This window comes from Vigna angularis, chromosome 4 (genome assembly GCF_016808095.1).
Source record: "Vigna angularis cultivar LongXiaoDou No.4 chromosome 4, ASM1680809v1, whole genome shotgun sequence".
NCBI classification, from domain to species: Eukaryota; Viridiplantae; Streptophyta; class Magnoliopsida; order Fabales; family Fabaceae; genus Vigna; species Vigna angularis.
Genome location: NC_068973.1, coordinates 13,225,229 through 13,244,744, shown reverse-complemented (window position 1 = coordinate 13,244,744; position 19,516 = coordinate 13,225,229). Strand labels below are relative to the sequence as shown.

Below are 19,516 nucleotides of genomic sequence, written 5' to 3'. Positions count from 1 at the left end.
CAATGGGTTTGTAATACCAAAAGATACATGTATTTCCCAATGATTATGTATTGTATAGAGATCAGTGTGCTTCACTAAAGATGTGTCCGACGTGTGGTTTATCACGATTTAAGAAGAAAGTTGATGGATATAATGATGAAGATGGTAGAAGATTATTAGTATATGAGAGGAGAAGGAAACGTTAGTTCTCTAACTGTTTTGACAGTTAGACAAGGGCGGGAATATGTGTATAAATAGGAGAGAGTTAGTTGTAGAAGGGATCTTTGGACGTTTGGTGTATTTTGAACAGGACTATTATTCCTGTTGGGGGAGAGTGAGCATTGATTAGGTTTCTTGATTGGAAACCTATCAATTTGGTCTGACCTGCCGGATCAAAATTGGGTGAGAAGTCACGCGACGTGAGAAATGGCGAATGTGACCGAGGAAAGATTGGAGGGTATTGAGATTACGATGGAGGGAATGAAGGCTGAATCGGCGGCGGTACGACGAGACCTACAACAAATTATGAAGGCTTTGGGTACGCGTGGCAATCAAACGGAGGGAAGCTCGGATGACAGCTCGGTGAACGACAATCAACATCGAGTTGTGGGAGGAAACGAAAATGGAGGAACTAGCGACAGAGGGATGGAACAGAAACCTTGGCGGAAGAGGGTGGAGTTGCCGACCTTCGATGGGAAGGAGCCTCTTAGTTGGCTCAACAGAGCGGAGAGATTCTTTGACATCCAAAAGGTGACGAACGATGAGGACAAGGTGGAAGTTGCGTACGTAAGTATGGAGGGAAGCGCGACGTATTGGTTTACTTTTTGGAAAGAAAAAGCAAGGAACCGTTCATGGGACGGTTTGAAGACGGCGATGATCAACCGTTTCGGAGGTGAGTTTAGGGGAACAATTTTTGAGAGGTTGGCTACGTTGAGACAGGAGGGTACGGTAGAAGAATTCGCTCGCAGTTTTGAGGAGTTGACGGCCCAGACTAGGGGTATACCTGAGGAGCAAGTACTCGGTTACTTCCTCGCCGGATTGCGAGAAGATGTGAAGGGTCAAGTGAGGATCCAAAACCCACCGGACTTAATGGAGGCGATACGGATCGCACGGGATGTGGAGGACGCGATAATGAGAGCGCAAGGGTTACCTGGGTGGGGTCAAGATCAACCCATTTGGTTCACGATCGTTGGGCATTGTGACGCGTTCAGATCCGAATAAACCTACGACAACCCAGAGTGGAAGAACGGAGGGTGGAGGACCAGTGAGAAGAGACGTGGTTACGGCGAACACGATATCGACAGGGAGCAGTACGAACGAGGGCGATAATCGAGGGAGAGCGGTGAGAAATTTGCCGTACCCGAAATTTCTACAAAGGAAAGAAGAGGGGCGTTGTTTTAGATGTGGATGTCCCTTCGCACCAGGAAATCGGTGCCCAGAGAAGAGTTTGAGAGTACTCTTGTTGGCAGAGGATGAGGAGGCGGACGTTGATGAGGAAATTATCAACCTGGAGGAGAAACCGATGGAGCTCTCGGCGTGTTCGGCGGAGGGGCTGACGTCCACGAAAACCTTGAAGTTGAAAGGCATAATTGGTGACAGAGAGGTCATAGTGTTGATTGACAGCGGTGTCAGTCACAACTACATTAGTAAAGGGCTGACGGAGGAGCTATGGCTACCGGTGGCAGATACACTGACGTACTCCGTAAGCTTAGGCGATGGGTATAAAAAATTCACCCAGGGCTGCTGTGAAAGGGTGACTGTGCGATTGGAGGGGGTCGACGTGGAGGAGGAATTTTATGTGTTTGAGTTAGGGGGAGTTGACGTGATTCTAGGCGTTGCATGGCTGGCGAAACTGGGAGAGGTGAGAATGAATTGGGGTAAAATGACGATGGAGTATTTAGTAGGAGATAAGAAGATTCAGATAAAAGGTGATCCAACATTAGCGCGCCAGCTGGTGAAACCAAAGAGCCTTTTGAAGGTAGTGGATGCTAAGGCATGGGCGATGGTTTCGAATCTATGCGTAGTGGAGACAGAGGAAACCCGTGAGTGGGAAGCTGATTTGACGGGAGAGCAGAGTCGTGAACTGGGGAACCTACTACACACGCACTATCGCCTATTTCGCGACATGCAAGGGCTGCCTCCGACACGTAGCAAGGAGCACCACATTCAGCTGAAGGAAGGTGTCGACCCAATAAATGTGCGCCCATACAAATATCTACATCTCATGAAAAGCGAGATTGAGCGTCAGGTAGAAGATATGCTTCAGGCAGGGATTATCAGGCCCAGTTCGAGCCCATTCTCCAGTCCGGTCATCCTTGTGAAGAAGAAGGATGGGAGCTGGCGCTTTTGTGTTGATTATCGAGCTCTAAACAAAGCCAAAGTCCCATACAAGTTCCCCATACCTGTAATTGAGGAATTGTTGGACGAATTGAAGGGGGCACGATACTTCTCGAAGATCGATTTGAAGTCTGGTTACCACCAGATTAGAATGGAAGAAGGTGACGTGTACAAGACTGCATTTCGAACACATTAGGGCCATTTTGAGTTTCTAGAAATGCCCTTTGGTCTGATAAATGCACCGGCTACTTTTCAAAGCACTATGAATAGCTTGTTGCAGCCATATCTCAGGAGGTGGGTGTTGGTGTTCTTTGATGACATCCTCGTTTACAGCCCAACGTGGGCCGATCATTTGGAGCAATTGGGTATGGTGTTGCAACTGTTAGAGCAGGAAGGATGGGTGGCAAACCAAAAGAAGTGTGAGTTCGGGAGAAGGAAGATCTGTTACCTGGGTCACCAAATTTCAGAACAGGGTGTTGAGATGGATAGCGAGAAGACAAAGGCAGTCATGGAGTGGGATGAGTCGAGAACCTTAAAAGCCTTGAGAGGCTTCCTGGGATTGACCGGATACTATAGGCGTTTTGTAGCTGGATATGGTAAGCTGGCAAAACCTTTGACAAAGTTACTTAAAAAGGGCAAGTTTGAATGGACAACAGAGGCGCGGACGACTATGGTTAACTTGAAGGCTGCAATAACTTCTGGCCCAATCTTAGCTTTACCCGATTTCAATCAGGAATTCCACATTGAGTGCGACGCTTCAGGAGGAGGGCTGGGAGTTGTCCTAACCCAAAACATAAGACCCATTACTTTTTACAGCAAGGCTTTATCTAAGGGGTCCTTGAGCAAATCAATATATGAGAAGGAGCTGATGGCTTTGGTTTTAGCCATCCAACATTGGAGGCCATACCTGGTGGGAAGAAGGTTCACGGTGCACACCGATCAGCGTAGCTTGAAGTACTTTGATGGAGCAAAGAATTACCACACAAAACCAGCAAAACTGGTTGGCAAAACTTATGGGGTATGATTTCGAGATTGTTTACAAAAAAGGGACTACCAACAGGGCTGCAGATGCTCTTTCAAGGAGAGATGAGGGGGAAACGGAGGAGAAAGAGCTTCGGGCGATATCCAAGCTGTTCTGGCCAGATTTCCAGGAACTTTTAAAAGAAGTGGAGAAGGACGAGACATTAAAAAAATTGATAGCCGATCTACAGAAGGATCCCAACTCGCATGCTTCGTATACCTTGGAGAGTGATAGGCTGCATTATAAGGGGAGGATGGTATTATCTGCGAGTTCGGCATGGATTCCCAAATTACTCGCTGAATTCCACGTGACCAAGATGGGGGGGCATTCGGGTGTGTACAGGACGTACCGAAGGATAGCCCAATCCTTGCATTGGGTAGGCATGAAGAAGATGATTACAGAGTATGTTGCTAGTTGTGTTGTGTGTCATCAACATAAATACATCACAGCATCTCCTCATGGGCTATTACAACCATTACCAATACCTCAAGTCGTGTGGGAGGAGAAAAGCTTGGATTTTATTGTTAAACTGCCCAAATCGCAAGGGTATGATGCTATCTTGGTAGTTGTAGATAGATTGAGCAAGTATGCCCATTTTGTGGCATTGAAACATCCCTTCTCAGCTAAAACCGTAGCCGAGATATTCACCAGGGAAATCATTAAACTGCATGGCATTCTAGTTTCCATCGTAAGTGATCAAGACCCGTTGTTTTTTAGCATATTTTGGAGGGAGATATTCAAGGCGCAAGGCACTCAGCTCAAAATGAGCACCGCCTATCATCCTGAGACGGATGGGCAGGCGGAGGTGGTTAACAGGATAGTTGAAGGGTATTTACGCTGTTTTTGCTCCGAACAGCCAAAGAACTGGTATGCTGTGTTTCCTTGGGCGGAGTTCTGGTATAACACCAACTACCAAGGGTCTGCAAAATGCACGCCATTTGAAACAGTGTATGACAGGAGTCCTCCATCATTCAGCAGATTCGTTCCCGATGAAACACTTGTAGAAGCGGTGACGCAAGATTTGATGACATGTGACGAAGCACTTAAGCAGCTGAGATTTCATTTAAACAGGGCCCAAGACTTAATGGCACAGCAGGCCAACAAGAGAAGGAGAGAGGTGGACATAAAGGTGGATGATTGGGTCTATTTAAAGATTAGACCACACTGACAAGTTTCAATGCCAACTCATCTTCATCCAAAGTTATCCGCACGATACTTTGGTCCATTTCAAGTATTACAACAAGTAGGGCAGGTGGCATCTAGACTCAAGCTACCAGAAACAGCCAGGATTCACTCGGTGTTCCACGTGTCCCAATTAAAGAAGGTTGTGGGGGATAAAAGGGTCGAAAAGGAGTTGCCTGAGGAGTTGCAAGCAGAGGGACCGAGTTTCTGGCCAATAAGCGTCTTAGACAAGAGGCAACTTCAGCAGGGTGAGGAGATATTACACCAAGTTCTGGTGCAGTGGCAACAAGGGGGCAAAGAGGGAGCTACATGGGAAGATACAGCAACTATTCAGGATTAGTATCCCGAACCTTGGGGACAAGGTTGTTGAAGGCGGGGGGGGGGGGGGGGGGGGGGGGTAATGATAGAAGATTATTAGTATATGAGAGGAGAAGGAAACGTTAGTTCTCTAACTGTTTTGACAGTAAGACAAGGGCGGGAATATGTGTATAAATAGGAGAGAGTTAGTTGTAGAAGGGATCTTTGGACGTTTGGTGTATTTTGAACAGGACTGTTATTCCTATTGGGGGAGAGTGAGCATTGATTAGGTTTCTTGATTGGAAACCTATCAGAAGACAATGATGGTCCACCTGCTAAGTTAATGTGGTACTTGCCTATAATACCTAGGTTGAAATGATTGTTTTCCGTTAAAGAATATGCGAAAAATCTTAAATGACACGTTGATTGAAGAAAGTAGGATAATGTTCCTCGACACCTAGCTGATTCCCCACAATGGAATAAGATTGATGAAATGTTTCTAGAATTTAGTGTAGAGCCAAAAAACTTAAGACTTTCACTTGCTACCGATGGTATGAATCCTTACAGCAATTTAAGTAGCAAACATAGTTCATGGCTAGTTCTGCTAATGATTTACAATCTATGTCCTATGTTATGCATGAAGAGAAAATATATGATGTTATCTATGATGATATCGGGTCCTAGACAACCTAGAAATGAAATTGATGTGTATCTAAAATCATTAATTGATGATTTAAAAATGTTGTGGAAAGAGGGCATTGAGGTCTTCGATTCAAATTTAGAAAAAAACTTTCATTCGCGTGAAATGTTGTTTTGCACAATAAATGATTTCCCAACATATGGAAACTTGAGTGGTTACAATATTAAAGGTCATTTTGCTTGACTGATTTGTGAAGAAAATATTAGTTATCTTCAATTGAAGTATGGGTACAAAACTGTGTATACAAGACACCAAAGATCCCCTCCACGAACCTTTACCGTAGATTAAAAAAACGTTAAGTGGAAGCTCTAAAGATGATGTTGTGTCTAGTCCTCGCAATGGGAAAGAAGTATACAACAGGTGAAGAACATTGATGTTGTTTTCGGAAAAACTAAAAAGAAGACCATTGAGAAAAACATTTGGAAGAAGCGATCAATATTCTTTAATCTTCCATATTGGTGTAAACTTGATGTACGACATTGCATAGACATGATGCACGTTTTAAAAATGTATGTGATAGTGTTGTGTGGACTTTACTAAACATAAAAGGTAAGACAAAAGATGGAGTCAAAACACGACAAGACTTGGCTGACTTGGAAATTCGTTCTAAGTTACATCCGCAATCCATTGGAAGACATACATATCTTCCTCCAGCTTGTCACACTCCTTCGAAAAAGAAAAACAAATTATTTTTCAATGTTTACATAGTGTGAAGGTTCCAAAAGGTTATTCATCAAATATTAGTAGTCTTGTGTCTATGCAAGATTTAAAGTTAGTTGGTTTAAAGTTTTATGATTGTCTTGTCTTCAAAACCTTTTACCCGTAGTTATACGAGGCATATTACATGTTTTTGTTAGAGGTATTCTCACATGTTTGAGTTTTTTTTAATGTCATTTGCAAGAAAGTTGTTGATCCTCGACAGTTAGATGATTTACAAAATGAGGACATTAGAGTATTGCGCCAATTGGAAATATATTTCTCATCCTCATGTCTTGATATCATGGTTCATTTGATTGTCCATCTAGTGAGAGAAATTTGAATATATGGATCAGATTTCTTGAGGTGGATGTACCTAGTTGAGAGCTACATGAAGATCTTAAAGGGATATGTTAAGAATCAATTAAAACCGAAAGCTTCGATTATAGAGTGCTACATTACAGAGGAAACCATTGAATTCTGCTCAAGTTATATGTCAAGTTGTGAATCAATAGGACTTCCAAAGAATAAACATGAAGGAAAATGTAAAGGTAAGGGAGTTCGAGGAGTGAAGATTGAAAGTGTTAGTAGAAAAGAAGTTAATCAAGCTCATTTGTACATTTTAAACAACACAAAGGATGTTATTACTTGCATTTCACAACACATTGATGAAATAAAGTCTACACACCCGCGTATGAGTGAAATGTGTGCACTTCATAAACATAACAAATCCTTCTTAACTTGGTTTAAGAAAAAGGTTTACACAACTCCAAATGTTTCTGAAAATCTATTGAGACTAGCTCGTGGACCTAATAATGATGTGATCACTTTCGGTGTATGAGGATCCTCCACGCGTAATGGCCGTTGGACGACAGATTGCAGGAGGACAGACCATTCATGGTGCTCCTTTATTGCCCAATCACGCACATGTCACGATTGATGAAGTCAAAGACCCCCACGCTTGAGTACTTGTGCCAACATTTGAAATCCAATTCATGGGGAGGCCTTAGGCACATTTATAACTTGGCCTAAGGTTGTGATCATGCCATAATTTGGCCCACCAACAATATTATATTGTTATTCTTAGTATTTTTATCTTCAAGTTATAAATAAATTATTCCTAACTTTTATAAATTTGTCTTTTAATTCTATCGTCCTGACAAACAACCAATGGCTAAACATGTGAGCCATGAAGTTGATGAGGCAACAGAAGATGATGATGATCCTCTAACCATATTGATGAAGAAATTACACAGGTTGAATAAAGGACCGGTAGAGCTATATTGGAATTAAAAGTATTTGGCTTTCAGTGTCATGTGTTATTGTATATTGCTCTAAATGATGCATTGGCGGTCTTTGGTGGAGAAAGAATGTTAAACATTTCAATAATACAACTATGGTGCATGTAACTTGTTTAATTTTCATTTATCTTTAACTTAATAATTTTCATAGTTGAATTTAAACAATCATATTTGCCTATTTTCTTTCCCATGTTTAGTGTAATAAGCAAATAGATTCTTAGGCATGCGGGTATTATATCATCTCATGGATGAAGAAAATCACCAAAGCAAGAATCAAAGAAGATTGAACTGTGATAATAATTTACATTTGAAATCTTACAAATCTCAATGAACTTTACACATTAGAATGAAATAATAGTAAAGTTTCCTTGATTTTGTAGCGGTTCAACAATTCATCTTCATTGATAGATGCCACAATAAGGAAGCTAAGACAAGAATGGGGAGGATATCTTAATGAAAGATGGAATTAGGTCATAAAATAGTTTACTTTACTAAGTTCTTTTTGTTTTGATATTGATAGTTTTAGTTTTTAGCTTTAATATAGTTTCAACTGTGAATACATGAATTCTAGATATATATACATTGGAAAAAATGGTTTTCTAATTTTTAAGTGTGGTAAAATTAAGAAAAATGAATCAATTTAAAAAAAATAATGATCTTAATGTCGGCTAATACACTAAACAACATCAATATACCCATATTGACGTCGGCCTGTACACTACACGACGTCAAATCCCTTCCAATGCACACCCAAAATAAATATCTGTTGGGCGAAATACTCTATGGCTTAGCGAGAGGGACATTGGCCTCTAGGCACGGCCCACGTCCATTCCACGTCATAGTGGATGTCAAATCCCTTCCATTACATCCAACAAAAGCAATAACCATGATCACAAATGAGACGTTGATCTTATGGTCCAACATCTTATATCTTAAAAAGACGTCAGCCTATATAATTTGATGTCAATTTAACATCTGCTATTATGACATCGTCTTCGAGTTCAAGGTTAAAGGTTGAAAAACACTGACATTATACGTTGTTTTTGTACTAGTGATTTAACTAATAAATATACATAAAAATAGAAAGGTCTAAGTTCAAACACACCACACACAAGTTTCAAACAAACACACCAAATCAAGCAGGCCATTACAATTATCTTTGTTATAATCATGCACAACAAATCATATAAATATATACACATACTACAAACATTTAATATAATCAAAACATATTTTATACACACAGTAAGAATTGAACCCGTGACCATCAACCCATAACAAGAAACTATAATCATTTATGGTATACTTCACTTCTATAATACTTATATTATATTATTTTAATTCATGACACTCACGCCCACCACCACCTTTTTAGATAATTATTTTTCTTATGGTCTTACATTTCCCCAACTCAAAAAATTCATCTTCGAAAATTACTCATACATTATGCATAACTTCATAAACTTCTCAAAAAATTCATCTTCGAAAATTACTCATACATTATGCATAACTTCATAAACTTCTCAAAAACTTAATGGAAGAGATCATGTTATCACGTCACTATGGCATAATAAAATACTACATTAATTATCTAATAACCCCAAATTATCCTACACTTTAAAGTAAAAATTATATTATTTAATATGATATTATCTGTAATATAATTTTCTGAAAACACATATACTACCATTTATTATAAAAAAGATAAGGAACATATTCAACTTTTATAAACTACACTAATATCAAAATTCATCACATAAATATTTATCTAAATAAAATAATATTTACAAGAACACTTCATACAAATGTTAATTTATATATTACATTTTATAAAACAATAAGTATCTGCATATAACGTCTCGTACTCATACTTATAAAATCCAAAATCGTTATGGAGATGTCATTTCTTATAAAATTAAATGAACAAAAAACAAAGAAGTATAAAACCAAAGCCACTTTTAAGAAAATTACACATGGACAATACACTTCATAAATATATATTTTAAAACACCTAATATTCAACCGCTCATAAAAAAAAGAACTAAAACATATAAATGTTAACCTTTATCTAAATAAACTTTCATATGTTATCAAATAAAATAATAGCATTTAATATTATTTTACACCAACCCAGAATTTAAGAGAAAATTCTTACACAACATTTTCTACGAATACTTAGAACAAAACCCCACCACAAATGTAAAATTTGATTGTGTTATGACAGTTGTTCATAAAAATCTCAAATTTAATGTAATACCAACAAATAGCATTAAAGGAATTACCACACAACACAACCAATATTTTTCTACTACCATCTAATAAAACAAATTCACTAAGTATCAATACGTCACATCCAACTACAGTTGCCAAAAACTCTTACACTTGTTAACTCATAATCTTACTACTAATTTCTGTAAAATCATAAACACGCTTAAACACCAATTCATTCTCCGAAACTTTATTTCCAACCTTTATTTAACATCTAGTTTACTTTCATGTAAAAATTAACATCTTAAGATTCTAATTTACCTCAATATGCTTCTCACATATAAATTCATCATTTAAGATTATTTTTCATAAACTACATTAAAATTACATAAACCCTAACCATATAAATTTTTCATAATACAATAACAATAACAATTCACAATAGAATAACAAGTTATAGAGAAAAAGGAAAAAACCTAGACGAGTTCACTCTTTAAGATTTCAATTTTTTTTGAAAACCTAGGTGTGATAACAGAAATATAACACCCCAATTTAGGATGTTACGAAAAAATTATAAAATATTCTAATTTGCCGAAGCTAAAAATTTAAAACATTTTCAAATTGAAGTAAAAAGAAAATTTTATTCCTTTAATTTGAATTAATTAAACCATAGTCAAAATTTAAACCTTTCAAATAAAATCATTATATAATTAAATAAACAAATTTGTTCAATAAGCCCAAAAGTTCCATCAAACACTCGTTAACCCTAGTAGCTTTACTCATCAATTAGAACATTTGTAAAATCAACTCCTTCATATAACAACATGACACGAATCATCGCACAAACACAAACAAGCAAGGATGAGTTAACATTCATGACAACATCCCGACTAACATTTTTCACTTAACCTGCACATTTTTCTAAATGTTGAAGTGACATAGGAGATGATAACATTCATAGAATTCAATGCCAATGACATTCATCAAAGCTAGGTCTCTACCACAAATAATGACTTGTGGACCACCCTTAGATTTCATAAATAATCCTCTTAGCCTTTCCAGTGCCCGAGTGAAATTATTTTGTCTTTCACTTAATAAAAATATAAAGGTAGCTAAGAAAGATAACCCTGTTGATGTGACTCCAACTAGTTCAATTAATGGCAAAGGATATTTTTTGGTTTTGTAGGCGTTATCCATCAAGAAAACAATATTAAATGCATTCAACAATTTTACTACATCAATGTGTGTCCAAAAAATGTCACTTACCACCTTAGATTCGTCTACATATCTACTCTAGTGGATGTATTTATTACGTTTTAACATCATCAACAGTTGCTGTAATTAAGTTCTAGAACTAGTCAACGATTGTTTGTATGTGTATCTTACATAATATATTTGTTTGATTGTCGTTACATTACATTCATTATTTTCTTTAAGAGTAAGGAGAATGTTTGCAGGCTTTACTTGACTAGTAGTCATATTAATAGCAATGAATGTTCAGTGGATTTTACCCTCCTAGTAAAAGGGCGACCAATAAAAGTTTGTGACAAATCATGGTTATGATATCCGCACATTACCTTCAATATCAACCCTTCTTCATTATAAATTGGTTTACCTCTCAATTTAAAAGAACAATCGCATTTTTTTATGTATACTAGATTGAACATCATATTTGTATTTCCTATATTTTCCATCTTTTTCACATCCTAAGAATACATACGTCTTTCTCCTAAGTTGACCATTAGCTTTATCAATTCTTATAATGACAATAACAAAACTAAGATCAAAAGTAATCCTTTAAACCCATTGAATTAACTCATTACATATGAAAAAAATTTGATCGGTTGTAAAACTGTCTGTGTAATCTCTCTTGCACATTTCATATATAGAAGAAGAGAAATCTAATATGAAGTTGGAATTTATTTGTGATTCCATAAAACTTAAAGAATAATCTTCCATCTTAAACTGTAAACACCCACAACATGACATCAACATAGAATACCTCACTTGTGTAATAATAACAGGGTAGAAAGCTTAACCGGATTTCAAAATCTGGTAGAAATCTTAACCAGATTTTGGAATCCAAGAGAAAGCTTAACCAGATTTCGAACTAGGGAGAAAGCTTAACTGAATCTCAAAATCTAGTGATATCTTAAACCAAAGTTTAAAATCCTGAGTTTCCTTAACTAGATTTCAAAATCCGGTGAGATCTTAAATCCGTTGAATTTATTAATCAAATTTTGAAATTCGATGTTCCTTTGAACTGGATTTCAAAATTTGGTGTTTCTTTAAACCAAATTTCAAAATCTGATTATTATTGAAACTATACCCAGCAGCTTTCAACCTAAGATTCAAACATTGTGATTCTATTAACAATAAATAAATAAATTTATATAAAAAAAACAACTTAACATGATAACTAATAAATTGTTATAGGAGTTTATCATAACAATAATAAGGCTTTTTTTTATCTCCAAAAGATATTTTCCAATGTAGTTGCACTCTCTTGTTTATTCTTTCTCTTTTTCTTATTATCAAAGTTTACGTCTTATTTTTCTAATGGTCAGAATCTTTATAAGAAATGTCTAATATAATTAGAGCTATGTGTAGAATATACCTAGAGTACTCTATTTATAATAAAAACACATAAAAATTAATAACCAACTAAGATAAAAGATATAAATAAGATAAAATAAATTTATCTTTAACTTAATTAATCTAATATGTCCTTAGATAATATATTATCAAATTTATGAGTTTATCTTAAGGACACTTTTTTATTTGTTAAAAAAAACTAAGAAATAACATAAAACAAAACTATAATTTTACTCTTGAATTTAAAAAGGATTAAAACCAAAAAACATTGTGAAGTCGGACTTTGTTTTCTAAACTAATTTGTATCTTGTCCCTCAACCTAAGTCATGATTCTATTAAACAAAGAAAACAAATTTATGCTTTTGGGCCGTTCAGCTATAAGTTTTAACACTAGGTAAAATATAGTATTGCTTAAAATATTTTTTAAAACAAATAGTTTTATTTTAAACTTAGTTCATGACATATACCTTTATAATTCGGAATCATAAAAAATTAAATGTATGTAATTAATGAAAAAATATTTGATGAGTATTAGTAAGGAGATGCTCCAAACACTCATGACCATGTGGAAGAAGATTTGAGTGATTAGTAAGATTACAGCTCAAACTTTTGAAAAAAATAATGTTTAATAAAATTCTCAAGTCATTGCATAATTAACTGGATGGAGACACATAGTGCTATTGAAACCTCTCGTTTAAAATAAATCAACAACAAATAATGATTGACCATTCAATTTTGTACATCAACTCGGGGAGTTTCCAAAAGGAATAAAAAATGTAAATTAATCTCACATGTTGGACCAGCAAAAATGTGTAGTATTAAAAAATATTAAAAATGCCAGCTTTGTGCTATTCTGTCAAAAACAATAGTGTTTCTAAACTGTATTTTTTAGGTTTTTTTATTATTATTTGAAAGTGCATTAGTGTAGGTCAAAAAGTGTAGACCATCATTCAGTCACGCATATGTACTCTGAACTTTTTTTAGGGTTTTATTTGTTGATATATATATTTATGTGAGAACGTTGAGAACTAAAGGTTAATTTAAATGATAAAAAACTATTTTTCAAAGTATAGAATGGGTTGAAAATATTTGTAGACAGAGAAGGACTACTGTCATAATAAAAAAAAAAACTTATATTAGTTGAAAGAATCTATCATTATCTTACACCAATTATAACAAAAAAAAAATCTAAGCTAAGGGATGGTTAATAGGATTCATTAGTTAACGAGGATTTCAAAGTAAAAAGTGCCTATTTCTAACAAATCAGTCAAAAGTTGAGGGGTAGCTTGCATTTCACGTTTCTTCTGATGAATCTCAATAATTACAATGCGACAACATAAACTTTTATGACATGGTCAATGAGCTCTTCTCTTTCTTATAATTTCCCTTTTGGCAACAGAAATAATGTCAAAATTCATGCGAACTTGCTGCTTCGGCAAAATTAAGCCAAACTGGAACTAAAACCATATCTTAATTGCGATAAGAAGAGTGAATGCAAAATAAATAAATAAGGATATTCGCTTCATTTGAATTTTTATAAATCATAGCAACAGCCACCTTTTGATATGATGTTCATTTCCTTTCTCATGACTAAAACAAGGTTAGAGTCGCTTCAATTGCAAATAATAATAACAATGAAAAAACTAAGGATAACAAATCCCAAGTCCCAACATATCCAAATCTACATGAACATTGCAATGAAAGTATGAAACTGCACGAGTAGCATATGCATTCTGCAAGCCTTAAGTTAAAACCCCAGTGTAAGTAACTGTGTCTGTTGTATCTTTGTACCATTTCCTCCCATGTAGCAAACCCAGTGCCAATATAACTTATGCTTCAAGATCTTCAGCTTGCACGAATTCTATCCAGCCAATCAATGCTCTTCCGTGGCCTCTCAAACTGAACATCGACACTTCTCCTGGATTTATCTTGGAACTCAATGCTTCTTGATTTATCATTGTACTCTACGCTTCTTCGGGACCTCTCCATCTGATCAAATTGGACTCTTATCTTCTCTAACTTTTCAGTATTATTGAATTTGAATTCATGAAATTTCATCTTTTCTGTCCTATCAGTGCTTTTCCTTGGTTTGTCCCTCTGATCGGTACTCTTCCTCGGTGTTTCAAAGCAATCAGTACTTCCTCTGGATTGTTCAACTCTATCTACGCTTCTCCTGAAACTCACTCTTTGGGACGGTGGCTTTTCCACCGAGGATATGAATTTTCTGAGATGTCGTAAGTATTCAGGATAGAGTTCCAAATTACAGTGATTTCCTCCTTTGAGCCATAAAGGTTCGTATTTCTGTTGACACAGCTCCCACAACTGCTTGCCATGAGAGCAATCAACAACCTCATCAGCAGTTCCCTGAAGAGAGTATGGGAATGACCAGAGATTAGTAAAGCCACATGAAATGCTTTACCCAAAACTATGACCACAGTAAAGCAATGTTTGCTAAGTTACCATATTCACAAGTACAGTTTCAAAAAGTTTATATTGGCAACAAGGCTGACTCTCTTCAAATTTTATGCAGAAAATTCAGCAACAACGAACATATTTCTACTTCTTGTGTTAACTAGCTCGTGTGATAATCTTGTTCCCCATTTATCAATGCATTTAGTTAAAATGGAATATATATTACTTGGTTGATACACCCTTCTCCTTAATCCTATATTTATAGGATTAAGTGAATGAAACACACCTCACACACTCAGATACAGCACATACACACTCAGAGCTCACATACACTTAAACACAACTTAAACACACATAACTCATACACAATAACCAATAATTCTAACACTCCCCCTCAAGCTGGAGCATACAGATTGTATGAACCAAGCTTGGAATAATTGAACTTGGTTTTGAACTGGATGATTTGTCTTCAAGAGTGAGGCAAACAGAGATGGGTTATCACATGTCAATGAACTAACAGCAGCTTGTGAAACTTCAACTTCAAAAGTGGATGAAGGAGAGCAGCGGTGGACAATGACAAACTGCAAGGACTGAATCCCCATCAATGATGGATGAGTGACGGGATCTGCAGTGGCTGAAAGCTATAAAACTGCAGGGACTACACTGAATCCTCATCAATGATGGATGGGTGACGGGATCAACAGTAGTAGTTGAAATCTACAAAACTGTAGGGACTACACCCATATTTATGTGACTTGCAGTGTCTTGGAACGATACTCCCCCTCACTGCAGGGACTAAATTGCCATCACTGACTGATGGGGCCTGTAGTGGCTGACTGTGGCACAGATTTAAGAAGAGAAAGGACTGTGGCACTGACTGATGGGGCCTGTAGTGGCTGGCGATGGTCGATGGCAGAGGCGATTGGCTGCACTGGTGCTGACTGTGGCACAGATTTAAGAAGAGAAAGGATTGCCCACTGAAATTTTAGGGGCTGCCGGCGGCCATGGTGGCCGACCGCCAGCAGACAGCAGAGACCCCGGTAGTAGATCAGAGAACCTGCTCTGATACCAAGTTAAAATGGAATATATATTACTTGGTTGATACACCCTTCTCCTTAATCCTATATTTATAGGATTAAGTGAATGGAACACACCTCACACACTCAGATACAACACATACACACTCACAGCTCACATACACTTAAACACAACTTAAACACACATAACTCATACGCAATAACCAATAATTCTAACACATTTCATGATTTTTCATCACAAACGTCAGCAGCAAAAAGGCAAATGCTAAATAGTTACGTGCAAGTTGTTTCTATTAGAAGAGATTCTATTTGTCACTCGGAACACCAAGCCAGCACACAATGCACAATCTTAAGGGCTACGCAAATAGTAACTAGTGAAATAATGATTGTATAAAAATAGTTAAGTAGAAAATTCAACACAATAAGCACGGAATACTTACATGAATTACTAGCACCGGACACTTCACCAATGGAATTTTATCAATGTTCTGTAATATAACAACATGGAAGTATGCTCAGACACACCACATCATAATCTTCAAATCAAATGACACCAAGCAAACAGAAATGAAAATTTTAACCTTATAAATGTCAAACCAGTATGTCCGTTTCACAGGGTACATGACTCTCAACCCTGATAATATAGGACTGTGGAGAACAACAGCCCTTAGACGGGGTAAACGGGAAGCAAGATCCAAAGTAGGACCACTTCCAACAGATTGACCATAAAGGATGATATCTTCCTGCTTAGCACCATAGTTCTCTTCAAGATACTTATATACAGCTTCAATGTCAGCATAAGTATTATGCTCACTTGGCTGTAAAAAATATCCAGATTAGTTTTTCCATGAAGCTTCTGTCCGCTGAGAACGACAGAATAAAATAAACAAGAAAGAAGTACATAGAGTAGAGCAGTTACCTTCCCTGATGACTGTCCATAGCCAGAATAATCATATCTGCATGTGTTTGATACGATATGCTTGAAAACGTTAGTAACATATAAACTCTACAAATGATAAACATGCATAGTACTTCAAGTAACCTTTTATCATTTTCTTGGTTTGGGGGGCAGGTCCTTTAGATTAATTCAATAAGGAGAAGATCTATAAAGTACAGTCTCAAACATGATTTCTGGTCATGTGACCTCCTCATTTGTAGCTCAATAAAACATCTCTTATGCAATCAATTATTTTACCAACAAGAAAGCAACACTCAAAAGAGAAAACAAAGACTGATGTTTCGGGGGTAAATTGAACACAATACATTAACATCTGATGGACAATTTTTGGATGTTCAACTCAATACTGAAATTTCTTTGATAGAATTCCTAAATTAATCGACGCAGTTTACACTTTCATTGGTTATTAAGGTGTTGCTGTAATCCCTGAACTGCTGGTAAACCAATCGCAGCATGAGGAATTGTAATCGTACATGACATGCCAATTTGGAAAGTTCAGAAACTAAAAACCCAACCATACCAACCAATCTAAATATCACTTATAACAGCAAAGGGATTTTCAAATACTAGAGCAAAACGTTCAAAACACGAACTTTATTATCATTGGAGATAAAAAAACGACTGTCACTTCCAGCAGAACCCAAAAGAAATACTTCCAACATAATTAATGAACACATCAATTTACTGAACATGTTAAGCTGATTATTACCAACGTCATATTGACTCGCGTTCTACCAAACTTCAGCCAAAGGTAAAGAAAACCCATCCGAAAGTGAAAGCAAATATTCAAACAAAAGGCTATCTATATTCAGAATTCCAAATTCACATTCATCCCATTCATTCGACGAAAATCCGGTTCAAACTTACACTAGTCCCTTCCGAAAGGCTCAACCCCCAATCAGTCATTTAGCTGACAAATTGAGTACAATTAACATTGAAAACGATCGAATACCACACTCCGAAATTCACCTGATCTACCAAACATAATCACACAGGAACCACAAAAAAATGATAAATTTAGTCCAGTAGGCAACCAGGTCCCGCAAGAGGAAATTTTCACAGCCCCAAATCCTAGCAGATAAGATTCAAGTTAACACATCATCTCTGACCAATGAACAACAAGCCCATCAACATCAACGACCAGACCCGAATCAAGCATCCCAAACCCAGAGAGAGAGAGGGAACTAGAAAGCGTGAAGCAAATACCCGATGAGATTGATGCGGAGGTGGATGCTCAACTCGACGAAGAGCTCGTACATCTGACCAATATCGGCTGCATTGCCGTGGGAGTAAAGGACGGTGGACTTAGCGTTGGGGTGGCGAACGTAGACGGCGACGATCTCCGTGCCTCGGCGGTTGGGGAAGCGGAGAACCTCCACGTTCTCGCGGTGTGGGAAAGGCTCCATGAGCAGCAGCCCCGTGACCTCCTCCTTCACCAGCTTGTACGACGGCGGACTCGGAGGGAAAAACGCCAACTTCGCCGCCATTGAAGAAGTCACGCCACCCATCTTCTTCTTCCTTCGAAAAACTCACTCACTCACTCAGTGGCTTCGATTCTCACATTCACCTTCACCTTTTTGGCGTGAAATGAACCTGACCTCACTCACTGGCAGGGTTTTATTTATTTATTTATTTATTTCTTATTTATTTATTTATTTTTGGGTGGTAATTAATTAGTTTTTGATTTGTTTGGGGGGAAAATAACAGTGTCTGATGATGGAGTCGCATTCTTATATTATTATTCCTATTATTCCATTCCTATCTTTCTATTAATTAGTTGTCTCTTGTACAGTTCCACGTGTTATCCTTTCGGCCTGGTGTTTTTTCTTTCTCACTTGTGGTCTATTTATTTTCATTTTCCAACATCATCCAATTAAACCCTTTTATTTTTCCACCACATTAAACTATAAATAAATAAATATATATTATTTAAAATGCTTATATGAGTTGTTAGTTAACTTACTACAATTTGATATAACTTTAGTGAGAGAGTACTGGATCACATATTTATGTACATTTGTTACTTTAATTTTTATTTTATTTTTCAGTTTTTTAAAGGAACAAAAAAACTAGAAATGATCATCAATTTAATTATATTCCAAAACTATTGAAAACAATTTTTCATAAATTCAAATTCCTTTAATTTTTTTCCTAATTGGAAATAAACGTAAATTAACTTCGCATATTTAAAAAACAATTATTAAGTTGTTTTAGACTATAATAACTTTTTAGAATATTGAAAATTCTGGTCCTTAAGAAATAGTTCAATTTTAAATGATGAGATAGCAACACTTGATTTTTTGATATATAAATAACTCTTTTCAATTTTAAGAAATTCATGTTTGTGTATATTAAAACAATATTTTATCAATAAAAAATTTCATCAAATGTGTTCTTACCATCAGACGTAGTCAAGTGGTTATTCTTTTTAATTTTTGTGGTTGTGAGTAGTTTCATCACACATGGTCACTTAATTATACAGACATTGTCATTATTTATAACAATCAAAATGGTTAGATCATTGGCACTAGAGAAGGTCTAAACTACACATGTAGGTTATAAGGCCCCTATAGTTTTTTAATATTGATCGTAGGACTATTATTAAAGAACTAAGATGAAAAAAAAATTCTTTTAAATACCTTATTCTATAAATGTAATAAATGAGACATCTTTAAATATAATCTGAATTATAGTATGTAATATATTTTTTTATTGATTAGTTTGATGGAATTATAAAGTGGAGCATGAAGAAGATTTGCATGGTGTGTTGGGTTAATGATGAAGAAGAAAAAG

The 19,516-nt window shown here is 36.4% G+C and overlaps 2 protein-coding genes across 2 annotated transcripts; one reads left to right on the top strand and one right to left on the bottom strand.

Moving 5' to 3' along the window:
• The first annotated feature begins 405 nt into the window (after positions 1 to 405).
• Positions 406 to 2,512, top strand: LOC108330249 (uncharacterized). Its single transcript, XM_017564746.1, has 2 exons — positions 406 to 1,138; positions 1,191 to 2,512. The coding sequence occupies exons 1-2, from the start codon at positions 406 to 408 to the stop codon at positions 2,510 to 2,512; spliced, it is 2,055 nt and encodes a 684-aa protein (XP_017420235.1).
• Positions 2,513 to 13,818: 11,306 nt separating this feature from the next.
• Positions 13,819 to 18,334, bottom strand: LOC108331976 (uncharacterized). The gene is made up of 5 exons (XM_017567033.2): positions 17,930 to 18,334; positions 16,685 to 16,721; positions 16,347 to 16,583; positions 16,206 to 16,253; positions 13,819 to 14,680 (listed from the first exon to the last, which is right to left on the bottom strand). Exons 1-5 carry the CDS (start codon positions 18,229 to 18,231, stop codon positions 14,162 to 14,164), a joined length of 1,143 nt encoding a protein of 380 aa, XP_017422522.1. The 5' UTR covers positions 18,232 to 18,334; the 3' UTR covers positions 13,819 to 14,161.
• Positions 18,335 to 19,516: the final 1,182 nt, after the last annotated feature.

Excerpts from the sequence above, each read along its gene's own strand:
- LOC108330249 (XM_017564746.1), top strand. The coding sequence starts at position 406 with ATGGCGAATGTGACCGAGGAAAGATTGGAGGGTATTGAGATTACGATG. Across the intron at positions 1,139-1,190 it reads GCAAGGGTTACCTGGGTGGG|ATCCGAATAAACCTACGACA; the intron begins GTCAAGATCAAC and ends TGACGCGTTCAG.
- LOC108331976 (XM_017567033.2), bottom strand. The coding sequence starts at position 18,231 with ATGGGTGGCGTGACTTCTTCAATGGCGGCGAAGTTGGCGTTTTTCCCT. Across the intron at positions 16,584-16,684 it reads ATGGACAGTCATCAGGGAAG|CCAAGTGAGCATAATACTTA; the intron begins GTAACTGCTCTA and ends TATTTTTTACAG. Across the intron at positions 16,254-16,346 it reads ACTGGTTTGACATTTATAAG|AACATTGATAAAATTCCATT; the intron begins GTTAAAATTTTC and ends GTTATATTACAG.